At 38.9% G+C, this 13,902-nt stretch overlaps 1 protein-coding gene across 4 annotated transcripts in view; it reads left to right on the top strand.

The window, feature by feature from the left end:
* The window catches only part of clec16a (C-type lectin domain containing 16A), a 53,596-nt gene that overhangs the window by 31,132 nt on the left and 8,562 nt on the right, over positions 1-13,902 (top strand). For all 4 annotated transcript variants that reach the window (XM_013913439.1, XM_013913437.1, XM_013913436.1 and 1 more), the window contains 5 exons: positions 3,139-3,189; positions 3,329-3,457; positions 3,928-4,048; positions 11,610-11,761; positions 13,190-13,394. In XM_013913439.1, the coding sequence (XP_013768893.1) occupies positions 3,139-3,189; positions 3,329-3,457; positions 3,928-4,048; positions 11,610-11,761; positions 13,190-13,394 (658 nt within the window). The remainder of the gene's footprint in view (positions 1-3,138; positions 3,190-3,328; positions 3,458-3,927; positions 4,049-11,609; positions 11,762-13,189; positions 13,395-13,902) is intronic.

Below are 13,902 nucleotides of genomic sequence, written 5' to 3'. Positions count from 1 at the left end.
CCCCCCCCAGGCCACCCCGCTGGACACGCCACTGTGAGTTAGGTGTTTTATTTATTCTTGAATAATTCATTGGTCCGTGTTAAGTGGTTAATCAAAAAAAGATTCTGAAAATGAGCAGATACTGGCTTTGAAAGACCTTTTAGAAAGTCTGCAGTGCTCCAGGCACATAATATGAGTAAATAAAAACTGACCAGAAAACTGCGCTTGGACACAAAAAGTAAAGAACTAACAGTCAGCTCAAGAGTTTTCCACACTTTCATATGCAATCATAGACACTTGGTAAAAATAGCTGAAGCAATAAAATCAGTTAAGCTGGCAGTATACTGATAATCTATTATCAATATTCCACGGATCACACTACGGTTTTGACTTGAAAATCAATTTTCGGTCCGTTTAAGTCATGTCTGTGTCATCCTTCAGCTAAAAAAGTAACAGAAAATAACACATTTGAGTGTTTTGCTTTCTGCCTGTGCTACTAATTAACCAAGTTAATGCTAAGTATGTTAAAAGACAATACCTTCAACCTGCACAGGTCTTTGTGTTTTTACCCTTAGGCTGTTAAAGACTGGCAGGCTATTGTTGTCACCCCGCTGGATGGGCCGACGTGGACACCCACTTTTGTGAATGTGATAAATCAAGAATGAGACGACTGATTTTGAAATTGATACCATAGGTGCATCTACTTAAAATCTCAGACAAGTTCGAATCTCAGTGTCCTCAACCTTAAGGTCAAAGTCAGAGGTCAAGTCTTCTGACAATCTTGAAAATGCAGTAACTCCAGAAGGATTTTCACATTTATACTATACATGTGTCTACTAAGAGACTGATTGGTAGCACTGGCACCTGCCAGTATTTTTATTTTTTGTGGCAAGCACATGAAGTTTAATTTAATACAATTACTAATTTATATTATATAATATCACATCATATTATATAATACCGTATTTCCCGGACTACAAAGCGCACCTGAATGTTAGCCGCACAAGCTAAAATCAGGGGAAAATCCTGTTTTGTATATACATTAGCCGCACCTGACTAAAGGCCGCAGGTGTTTCAATGTTGACTTATCATATATAAGAGAATATGCACAAAGGGAATTGTCAGGAAAGAGATGGCTGTTTGGAGACACACCCCTTTTATTAATATTTTGAAAAACAAGTTATGGGTACATATTTGCATAACTTTTTAGGTATATGTACAAGTAGCGGTAATTACAAGTACGAAACATGTACTGTGCTTCATAAACGAGTAACAAATGTAGTACATAGCAATAACCTACAGCACACCAGAAAAATAGATTCAGACAACCTTTTAGGCTCAGGTGCAGTGACACGGCTTTAACAAGAAGAAAAGTCAGTCATTCACCACCATCTTCCTGCGCACTAAAACCACCAAAGTCCTCTTCTCCAGTGTCGGAAACGAGCTTCTTTCCTTCGTTGTCAGTGTCAGAGTCGAACACCCTCAGAAGGGCCGTGGCGGTGTCCTCCTCTCCATCATGCAACAGTCCAGCCCTTTGAAATCCGTTGGTGATCCTGGATGTTTTCACACTTTTCCACGCTGTCAGAATCCACCGGTGGAGTTGAGCATAACTTGCTTTTCGCAAGTTTATCGCCGCTCGTCATCCACGACTCCCGCTGAACGCATAGCGCTACTTTGAAGTTTGTTTTTCGCGCTACTTGTACGGCACTATGTTGCCTGGCGGATGGACACGTGACCAACATACCACTCTTGAACCCCGATACTGTGTGTCTGATCACATGCCCTTCCGCCAGGCAACGTAGTGCCGTAAAACAAATCGTCTTACGATATCACAAAAATCATGGACAATCCTTAGAAAAGCCGCACCTGACTAAAAGCCGCAGGGTTCAAAGCTTGTGCAAAAAGTAGCGGCTTATAGCCCGACAATTACAGTACTTTTATATAATTTAATATAATTGCCATTTACGGTAGATCTGACCTTTACTTGATTTCTTTTTGAGAAATTTATCGGTTGTTTGGCTAATGTGTTTTGGATCATTATTCAGCTGAAAGGTCTGCTTCTGTTTGAACATCACTTTCAGATCAATGATCGTAAATCTTAGAGCTTTCTGTATCGATCTAGAAGGTCGGTAGTTGATCTTTCGGCTCCTTCAGTCTGCAGGTCAGTGTCTTTGGGCAAGATACTGAACCCAGAGTTGCCCCTGATGTATCCACTGGAGTGTGACTGTGTGAATGTTAGGTTAAAAACACTTGGGCATAGGAAAAAAGCCCTGTCTATCCGTGTCTCTGTTTATAATACATTATGCCAAAAGACCCGCCTTTCAGTTGTTTGACAAATTGTTCTTTTTGGACAGGAAACAGCTTGCTTTCTACAAAGTGAGGTTTTGTTTTTAAAATCTCAATTTATTTTGATTAGATCACCATTAATATACACTGTTTGAAAGAGAATCAGGTGGTGGTGTGTTTGAACACACCGGAAAAGTCACCAGTTCTTTTCTACGTCTGCCAATTCTGAATGTACTTTATACTGAAGAAGAACACCTTGTTCTTATTAAACTGTCATAGACAAACTGTTTGCATAGGCAGGTAATGCAAATGTGTCAAAAGGTAAAGCTGTCAAAAAGAAACCGAAACCATATCAAGTGTCTCAAAAAAGATCCTCGTGAACTCTGTAGACCGTAAACATGTGTCTGTGTCTTGTTTCTTTCTGGCCTGGATATTCTGTTTAATATTACACCTTAATTTTTTTGATGGGAATTGACAGATGAGATGGACTTGTGCCCTGTGCTCCTAATAGCATGTTTATTATGACAGGGCATGCATAAGCTTGTTATATTAGCTTGGGAACAGTACTTTCTGTTTCTTGTGTGCAACAGTAGAAGAATGTCATTACACTGGGAAGTTGACCGTGGACCCAAATAAACCAAGCACAGGATTATATATAAAGTGTTACTTAACATGTATCTACGGTAAAATGTGCACTTGCATATGCTGTGTTGTTTTTTTTCACACTCTGCATGCACAGACTTGCACCCACAAAAAAAAAATCCCCAGAAAGCCTTTCACCCAAAATGGTTTTCTTTAATACTGATTGTATTTATTTTCTGCCCCCGTTTTCTCTTGTTTTTAAACGTCTTTTCAATGTCACTGTCAACACAGGGCGAAGAAATCTTTCTGGACATGTTTGAGGACGAATACAGGAGCATGACGGTGGGTTAGCCTTCGTTTAATATTTGCTTTCCTCCCCTCCCTGTTCAAAATGAAACATCAGCCCGACTCTGCAAGCACATTTCTCTTTCTGCTGTTAGGTCTGGGTGTTCTCATACACAATGTCGTCTCTATGTTGCAGAGTAAGCCACTGAATGTGGAGTATCTAATGATGGATGCCTCAATACTGCTGCCACCCACTGGCACTCCTCTGACCGGTATTGACTTTGTAAAGAGACTTCCTTGTGGAGACGTGGAGAAGACACGCAGGGTGCGTCCGCCCACACACACAAGCTCAGTGACGGTGTCCTGAATAAATCTATTGTTGTAGCTCATGCTGGCTGTTCTTGGTACACTTCCAGAAATCTCAGTCCTCCCAAATGAGAAGCAGACAGGTAAAAGAAAATCCACTCACACACCCAAGTTCAGTGGACATACACAGACAATCAGGACTTGTAGTTGAGTTGTTCTTGAAGGGTTGTGGCACATCCAAGCAAACCAGTGAAATAATTTTCACTTAGAAGAATTTTAAAAAAGGTTTGGAGGTTTTTTTGTGATCAAAGGTTTGCATCCGTCATCTAAAGGATTAGGATTAGGATTTTTAGAGGAGCACTGTTAGGTGTTTATTCTTAACCTTTGTCTAAAACTGCCAGTTTTAGACAGAAGGTTTATTGTAGCATGCAATTTCTCTGTATGTGTTTGTGCCTGTTTGTTTAAGAGTGGGCTTTCTCATCTCTTCAGGCGATTCGGGTTTTCTTCATGTTGCGGTCCTTATCACTTCAGCTTCAAGGAGAACCCGAGACACAGCTCCCTCTGACCAGACCTGAAGATCTGATCAAGACAGACGATGTCTTAGACCTCAGTAAGACGCACATAGAGACACAAAGGCATACTCAATGTACACTTTGTAATACCAGACCACAAGCTACAGCTGCTGTGCAGATTTATTTCCATGCTTACAACAGGATAAAAGAATAACGACACGAGATTGTCACATTTCTTTTCTCACCCTCTTTCTGTTAGTCACGCTCTTCACCCAGTAGGTAACAGCACAGATGCAACACACTACTGTGGGTAAATGCACATACAAGCACTCGTAACCACAGCAACACAGCGACGAGCTTGAGGAACAATCACAAACACCTGTGCACAGAGGTTTATCTTACACAGAGATAACCTGAACCGTCTTCTCATATTGTGCACAGGTGTGTAGTTGTTACATGCAGACGTAATAGAAACTTACACGTGGTTAACTCTGCTCTGCTGTTGAGGATCGCAAGTATAACTGCAGAGTAATGCGAGCGAGAGTGATGACAGTGTCTCACACGGCAAATGTTCAAACTGTGCAAATCCATACTTGAACATTTCTTGTGTACGTGTTTCTGTATGCATCTGTGGCTCCTTTTTTTTTTTTGCACGGTTTTCCGAGTACAGGTGTCAACCTCATAGCAAACCACTTCTCGATGCAAGTCCGCTTTCTACCAACAACAACATAAGTGTGTGTGTGCGTGTGCACATGCAGCAGCATTAAAAACTTTGCATTTCAAGAAATGGAGTAGTGCAGAATCGATATTCTTTAGCTGGTACAGGTGTTGTATCTAAACAGAATATGAAAACCAAACATCTGAAAACAGTTTGAGAGAGACTAAGCGCACCTTTAGAGAAGTAACAATCAGCACAGTCACAACAGCTCGCAGTATAAACACGTCATGAAATCTTTATGAAGATCAGAGTTATTCCAAAAGAAATACACAGATTTGCTAAACACTAAATCATCAGCATAGCTTCTTAAGCAGCATGTGCAAAAACCATTAATACTTTTAATGTTAGAAAAGGCCAAATGACACAATACTGTTTCTGAGCCAGGACAAAGGCAAATCCATTTCTTATCATTAAACCAATATCAGTTGCATGCAGTTGCCATGCCCTTACAAATTAACACATTCCAGTAAAGACGCGAGACTGAAACTCCCTAAACCATACAGAAAGGATAAAATGAGTCAGTAAAAGCAGACTTTACTACAATCATAGCAGCAAACTTATATAAAGGGCAAGCATAACATAATAAATGTATTTAAAAACTTGATATAAAATTGTATTTGCTTGATTTCTTTCCATAATTTTTATATTTTTATTCATCAATAAGTAGTTTTTTATTTTTATTTTGTTTATGTAGGCATGTGTATCCCCACCTTAGTTCCCCAAACATGAGCATTTCTGCATATCTGCTCTATTATGCAAATTATGGGGCTTTTATTCAGGTTGTCTATCACAGAGTCGGCTTTACTGCTGTCGTTGATTAAGACAATCAAGATGTCTTATTTTTTGTAATGATAATATTCTGATATTGCACAGGCGTGTATTTGTTTTTGTTTTTTTTTTACATTGTGTTTCTTAATCGCCTTAAAAAGATAGCACCAATAAAATCGACTTCTTAGAATTACCACAGAAAGCGAGAGGGCTTAATAAATTCCACCGGGGTTGTTACCTTAGTATTGAGTATTGGTGAGCTGCGGCCTTTATAGTTTTATCACTTCATCTGTTGAGTCAGCTGCACTGTCGGTGCTTGGAAACCATGTTGATGTAAACCTGTGGCCTTATGGATGGAACAAACCAGTGTCTCAGCAATTTGTCTTTTTTTTCTCTTTGTTTTTTTTAACTTGCTTTCAGTCAGTGTAACAGTTGTGCTGCAGTTGGCTTATGTTAAGTGATCTCTTTGTCTTGTGATTGTGTGAACAGGCTATAAGTGAAAGATGTCTCTTCACGCCCGTCTTTTGGGAAGCCGGGCTGATGCCTCAAACACACTTGCGACAAATAGATGGCAATACAGCTATTGAAACCAAATGGCTCCCTTTAGCTTTCAAGTCTAATTCAGTGGTTGAAACCACGAATGTTTTGATGATTCCAAATGCCAGTCAAGAGTCTGTAGCAGATTAAGGTAAAGATAGCCTTTAACAGAGTCTTGATCATATCAGGTTTGACTTGATTTCCAGTAGTTTTATGCCTCTTGATTTTCTGTCATATATCTTACCTCTTGTATGGTTTGAAAGATTTTCCTGTGTTTGCTTTGTCTTTAAAGCAAGGTGGTTGACTCAGAACACAACTTCTCAGAGTAATAATGCAGGGTGGAGGGTTTTTCCTGTATACGGGGGATTTAAACCTGCCACCTTCCACCCACAAAATTCTTTTTCTGACCATTAGGCTGCCTCCGCCTCCATTCACAACATTTTTCTTACTAACTCTTAAATTACACAGCATATATGTATTTTAGTATATGTAGTCTCTGGAGGAATAAATCTGTGGTTGCATAGTCACACACGCAGTGGAAGTGTGACATTTTCATTCATGAACATTGCCCAAAATGTAGGGTGTGTGTTTTTGTGTGGGTTGGATCCTTTATGTTTTCTTAATTAGCCCCCCTAAGGGCTGACAAACTTTATTATATTGAACAATGGATAATGGAGGAAAAAAGCTTCCTTATTGGGCCACATTTTTGGTGAATTTCAAAGCACACCCTGTGTTGCAGAGTGGGAGAGTATATAATTGTGCTTTTTTGTGAGGCCACAAATATTCAGTTGCGTGTGCATGGAGTTGTTTTAACCTTGATAAATGTCTGCGCTCTACTATTGCCTTTAGAGTTCACGTGGGCTGTGTTTATATGGAGCTTAATGTTTATTATCCCTGTAAAGGTCCACACAGTAAAAATCCTTATTATCACCTCAGCCATAAGAAATAAGACCAAACCCTTTGAAAGTTAAAGTGAACAATGTTCAGTTGCATTCACAATTCATTTTTCGTGCTTCTCCGGTTTCCAGAAACCAGCGTCGAGTCTAAACTGGTCCTCCACAGAGGACCTTTTTCAGTACAAACTTTTCAAGTTCGCTGGAGAATAGAGCAGGGCGATATGGCCAAAAATATTTATCACGATATATATTTGAAAATTTGCAGTAACGATATAACTGACGATATAATTGATGCGAGACAAAATACAACTCCACAACATTACTAGCACAAAAAGACAACCTTCCATTTATTTTCACTTAAACAAGAAGCTGGTTTTTATGTACATTAAAGCTTTATAAAAATGTAACAGTGCAAATGCAAATTCCTTGCTGAAAGTTTAACCAAAAGGCATTTCCAGTAGAAATGGGCTGACATATCCTGAGCATAACCATGTATAATATCCACTGAAGTTAAAAAGAGGTGCTTTGCAACATTAAACTGCAGTGTGCAGTATGTGTTTTTCGGACCATGAGGTGCACGGGATTATAAGGCACATTAAGCGAAACAAAGCAGTCAGATAAATCAAACTTTATTAAACTCATTCTTCTTGCTTCCTCCACTTCTGTACCATTGATTCATTAATGTTGAATTCTCTGGCAGCTGCTCTATTCCCATGTTGTTGCAGTATATTAATGACTAACCTCGTATTGTGGATGGATTATCTCAGTTGTTCTCCTGACTGAAGTTTGGTTCGTTTACAGCATCCTGCCATGCGATTGCATTTGTCTCTAACCATGAGGAACCTTCACGTTAACTTTTATAAGTGGAAAAGTGTTAGTGTCCGTCCTCCAGCTTCACTGTTTATGTTATGCTAACATAGCTGTGTCGCTAGCGATCACGTAGCACATCATTATATACCAGCTAGCCGAACTTCAGTAACCCTACAAACGTCACTGCTGTTTAGTTTCCTGTCTTCATTTATGTTGGAAGTGATAGCAGAGCTGTACGTTTGATTTTTTTCAGAAATCTCTCAGTCAAAACTAGCTAGTGAAACTAGCGAGCTAACTTCCGCTAGCTTCCTGCTAACTTCTAACTCCGTTAAATGTAATAACTTTTGTTTTCATGGATGCCTGGAAGTTAAACTTCATAGTTACACCTGGTAAAGCAGCAATGCTGATCTTTTTTATTAAAGATGAAAGAATTTAGGCAGTTTTTAATTCTCAGTGCAGTGTTCGTTTGACCCGAAGAGGGGGGTTTAGGACCCAGATTACTCCCAGATTTAAGAGCATCTTAGTCCGACAAATACGACAATAACGACGGCCGCTTGCATGTTCTGCAAAAAAAATGTGCTTTGTCGTGTATCTGACGGACAAACACCAAACCAGTTCCACATCACTGAAGTTGCACCATTTTTACAAACCAATTCTGGTTCATCTGTTTCACTCAACAATCGGCCATGTGCGTATGAAAACAAAGGCACTGCGCATGCGAGTTTTACTTATATTCTATCGCGATATTTCATTTTCCTATCGTTGTCTAACATTATACCGGTATTACCGTGAACAGTATAATATGGCCCAGCCCTACTGGAGAACATGTCATGTAGGTGTTTAGTAACCCTAACCAATGTAGAAAAAAATGAGTAAAACAAATTATTATACGTTTATGTAACTCAGAACTGATGATATATGTTGATATTTATTTGGAAATGTGACCAGCTGTTGCTTGTGGGTAAGACGGCCTATAACGAAACTGGAGTCACATGTTTTGCATTTTTCTCTTCTCACCTTGGTGAATAGGGGTATTGTTCATGCAGCCTACAGCCAACTGGGAACACTTAAAAGCTGAAGAGAATACTGAAGTTAGGCAGCCATATGCTGTTTGATTTTGTTTAGAGTTTTTTTGTTTTTTTTGGTTGAACATCCCAAGTCATATCTTGCTTTTTTGCCCAAGGTGTCTCATTCGAATTACCTCAAAATCTGAATCAGAAAAGTAGAACAAGAACTGCTTTTGTGAAGACCTTTCTTCTTCTGGACTAATAGATCAAAGGTTCAAGTCTTTCATAGAAAAGTCCTTCTCTAACAGTTGTCTGTGTTAATAAAAGTAATTTTAGTCTTATTAAGTTCAGTGATAAATGAATGGAGTTGACTTGTTTTCTTTTAAATGTCCTGCGTGTTTTAAGCCCTTTTGACCAGACAGGCTTTCCACTAGAAATTAGGTAGGCATGGGGGGTGGCACGGTTTTTTCCCCCGTTTATTCTGGGGATTGAGTGTGCAGAACTTCCCCTGGTTTCTCTGACCATTTGGTTGTCGGCATCCCTTGTGTTACCATCGAAAATTGATGACTGTATCTCCAGCTGTAGGTACTTTCACTGCTCACTGTTTCAGTAGGAACTGTTGAGTTCTTGGTATTCCCCATTGATCTTTAAATAGGCCGCATGTATGAATGAATGTGCAGCAAAAGCTTGCTGGCCCTGTGTAAGAAGCATATTGCTGTTAAATACCTAAATTTAAAGCCACTAGTTTTCTCAGATATGTGAATCTGAGTTGCTTTATGTTCATAGGATTAGTCATGTTGCACTGTAAAAGTAGATTAGTCAGAATACTTGAGAATTCAAATTAAGGAATAAAAATGAAACATAAATATCATCAAGTGGAAGGGATGTGTGAGAGACTGCAAGAGAAATTCCTCATGGGGGTTGTACGTCAGTCTAATGTTACTGGTTTACATTTAGATTCAGTCGAGGTGGGTGATAATTAGATCAAAACCAGTGGTGTCACATCAGATCATCAGTTCGGTATTTCGTGTTTACTTTACAGTAGGTTTTGTGGTAAATTGAAATGAAGAACTGGACATGTGGGCTTATTTTGTCTTGATGTATTTTCCAGGCGTGGGAGCAGAGCTTCTTCACTGTCCTTTAAAGCACTCTGTGTGTTTTGACTGTGTGTGTTTGTGTGCGTCAACTCACTGCCACTGTCTGCCCATCAAATCCGAGGTCATTTATAAGCTTTATATATAATGGAATAACACGGTAACAGCTCTCTTCTGGCCATGAAACTGCTTGTCAGTCAGATGTCTGATTTACTTTTGCAAATGGGGTACTGAGTGCAGTGCTAGTTCTAGTTTTAAAGTGCTTTTAATAAAGGGCAGAGGTGCTCCGAAAGTGCTGTACAAGTTACCACAATACAAATGATACTTGTAGGGAAGCCCTCTTCCATACACTGAGTATAAAAAGGGCCATAATTCCTAAACACTTCATGAAATGCTTTTGTTAAACTCCTTAAATTAAAGATGAAAGTCTGGACTTGAATTGCATCTTGATTCATTGATACTTAAGGACCTATACATTATGCAATATGCATTTAATAATACATATGAAATATTATAACTATTGCTATTGCTAAATATTGTACGCTGTCTGACACACTTTCTGGAAACACCTTTTTATTTTTTAAGTGGCCAAACTGTCTTGTTTTAAATGTCCTCCATATTTTAAGACCTTTTCACCCGGCAAGCTTTCCAAAACAAATTAGGTAGGCGTGGGGGGTGGCACAGTTATTTCCCACTACTCTGGGGACTGAACTCTGGTGAATAAACAGTCCCATGCATGTGGTGTGTGGACTACTTGGGGTGTTCACCTCAGTCCCTGAGAGCCTCATTACCTCTTGGAAAAGTTTTCCCATGGTAATCCAACTACTATTGGCTATGACATTACTATGACTGTATTTAAACACTTGGATTACTGACATTAGATCTCACCTGCCTCGATACCTGTCCAACAATTATTGTCATGTGCTTTGCTACTGCGTTGCATTGTGTAATCGTGTCCAGTTGGCATGTCCAGTACTGCAATGTTCTCACTTTTCGTGAGAACATTGAGCGCGTGCTCTACTGAGCATGAAAAAACTTCTTGAACACCTGCGATCAGCTAAAACTTCATTTTTGCTTCATTTTGATCTCAGTCATTTAAATCGAGGGTAGCAAGTTTATTATTTGAAGTGGCTTATCAATAAATCATGTCTGTATCCTCCTCTTAAACTTTTGTTTGATTATATTTCTAGTGGGTAGCTTCCCATGCACATTGCAGAGTAAAGCAGCTGTCCTGGGGCCATAACATACAGGACTGGGTCCTCTCACAGTGTTTGACATTGCATCTACCAAGGTTGTAGTGGAAACAACCTGGACTGGTGGTGACATAGTAAACACATCTATAGTAAACACTAGCGTGGCAGATGTAAATAACTAGACGTCTTTGAACATGGAAACAAGTCTAGTTGAGGTTGCTTTTTGCTTGTGATTTTTATCAAAGTTTAATTTATATCATAACCTATATATGTTTGTCATTTTTTCCTCTTTCTATCCTGCTGTAAGGCCCTCCAGTGCTACACAAATACATTTGACATGAGTCAGTACATGACAAATGTTTGATCTGTCTCTACAGACATGTCATGACATTGACTGGTGTGTGTGAAACGCCTCAGAGCTAACTTGAAACACTTTGGCAGAAGTAAATAGTCCTTTATTTAATAATATACATATTATTAATACGCTGTTTTGGGCTCGAACTCCAAATGCCATATTAAATATGTTGTAAACAGTTTAAAAAATGGATTACAATTTTTATATATGTTTAAAAAAAAGATCTAAAAAAACATTTAAAAAAACCCCATTGATGTTTATGTTTGTGATCCCTTTTTCAGATAACAGTGACCTGATAGCCTGTATGGTGGTCAGTAAAGATGGGGGACAGGCCCAGAGATTCCTTGCTGTAGATGTGTACCAGATGAGTCTGGTGGAACCAGAAAGCAAACGCCTTGGATGGGGTGTCGTCAAATTTGCCGGCCTCTTGCAAGTAAGAAAAAAAAGTGTACACGTTTGTTGTTTTGTTTTTTCAGTTGAAATTAAATGTTGATTGAAAACCATGAATTTTTTTCTGCAATATTGTACTCATTACTTACTCACTCTTGTTCATATTGATTTATCTCTTTTTTGTTCTCCAGTGTAATTCTGCTCTTTTGTTCTCTAGCACAGGATGTTTTGTATTGCTGTCTTGTTGCGTTCTCATTACTCAGGCATTTTCTTTGTATACTCAATTCATTGTGTCCTTTTTACAAGAGACATGTAAAGCTCTTAGTGATGCCTTGAGGGTTTGTGCAGTTGCAGTTCACCTGTTTCAGTGAAAATGCGAATTTTGTTCCGCATACTATTGCCAGCAGGTAACTCTTCAGCAGCCGAAGTGAAAGACTTGTATACGCTTCCTGTCCTCTGAAAATAACCATAATTCCAATTAGAAAGAAACCGTGTCCTAAAGAAAATAGTGGATTTATACTAGTGGCTTTAACTTGTCATGAAATGTTTTGAAGCATTTTAGTAAAATGAGAATGCTAAACTGAATGTACAGTTTGCTTGCAGGCATGAAAGGAACACAGATGACGCAAGCACCAGCATGACTCAGCTTATTCATTACACCTGGAAATTCCCAAGGCTTACGCCCGTATATTATCTGTTGATTGTTTTAGCATGCTGCAGCCTCATGTGCTTTAACAGAAAGCACAGAAAGAGTCAAATACCTGTCTCACCTCTTTTATTTAATTTTTTTCTCCTTTTTAACAGGTAAAAGTGTTACGGTTAATAGTACGCTCTCCATCTTCAAATCCATCAGCACTGGCGTATACCTGAGGGCTGTGTTAGCTCACCTACTATACTTTAAAAAGTGTTATTGTGCCATCTCTAATGTCCGATACTGATTTGGATATCTGCCGATACCGATATGAATCCGATATAGCGCATTTTGTAATCAATAAAACAGTTTTTTATAAATATCTTGCTGCATTTTGTGTAAGTTCATACTCAAGTTTTAAAAAACAAGAGACTTAAGCTATTCTGTTATACCTGTATGCAAAAAAATGCACTCCACCCAAAACATTTTATAGTTCAGCAACATTGATCAATCTAATAAATTTAAACCTACACCATCCTCCCCATTTTGGTATTTTAAAGAGTACTTACCTACCTAACTAATAGGGTTGCCAACTCCCAGCAAAAATATTAGGGAACCACCCCCCCAACCCTTAATCGATGTAATGAACTTTAATTTAATGCAAGTGTAAAACAAATGCACAGAAATCAATTATTTTTCTACAATAATTAGTTTCTCTTTCAGTGTTTATTGACTCTTTGTGAAGTCAGCTTTTGTTGTCCCTCTGGGGACACTAAAATGCAGATCTATTTCACACAATTTGATCCATCTTATCTTGCATTTTTTGTCCTCTTTCAACAGGACATGCAGGTGTCCGGCGTTGAGGACGACAGCAGGGCGTTAAACATTGTCATTCATAAACCCAGCTCCAACCCCCACGCCAAGCCCCTGCCCATTCTGCAGGCCAACTTCATCTTTGCAGACCACATTCGCTGCATCATCGCCAAACAGAGGCTAGCCAAAGGCCGTATCCAGGCCCGGCGGATGAAGATGCAAAGGATTGCCGGTTAGAAAACACAGAGAAAAACCACCTTTTAAGTCTTTTGTTTTTACCCAAAATGACCCTTTTCTCGTTAAGCTAGTGGCTTGTTTTCGCTGAGACTGAAAGTCTTCTAGAAAGTGCTGTGAAACTGTTCAGTACAGCAGCTTTTACAAGAAAACACACTTTATTTAAAACAGAAAGTCGCTGCTTTCTGGTGAACATGGTAAAACGGCCAACAGAAACTTAAAAAAACAGAAGTAACCTACGGTGAGAATTTAACAGTGAAAAATTAAATCAGTAATCCAGAACTGAAGCAAACATTAGGAAGGCTTCACAGCCTCAACAAAATGCTACAATTCAATTTAAGCAAAATTTAAATTGAGACATTAATTTATTTAGTTAGTTAGTTATTAAAAGACATTTCAATTTACTAAATTTTGTGTTTGGGAAACTTCAGTCCAAGAGAAGTGAAAGTTCATCTCTTTGTTAACTGACGTAGTGTAGGTCATTTCCCTGAATTAGCTTCTGGCTT

Source organism: Pundamilia nyererei, unplaced genomic scaffold (assembly GCF_000239375.1).
Source record: "Pundamilia nyererei isolate P.nyererei 1_Seehausen unplaced genomic scaffold, PunNye1.0 scaffold00132, whole genome shotgun sequence".
NCBI classification, from domain to species: Eukaryota; Metazoa; Chordata; class Actinopteri; order Cichliformes; family Cichlidae; genus Pundamilia; species Pundamilia nyererei.
Note: the sequence above shows the minus strand (reverse complement) of the source record. Positions and strands in the feature narration are given on the sequence as shown.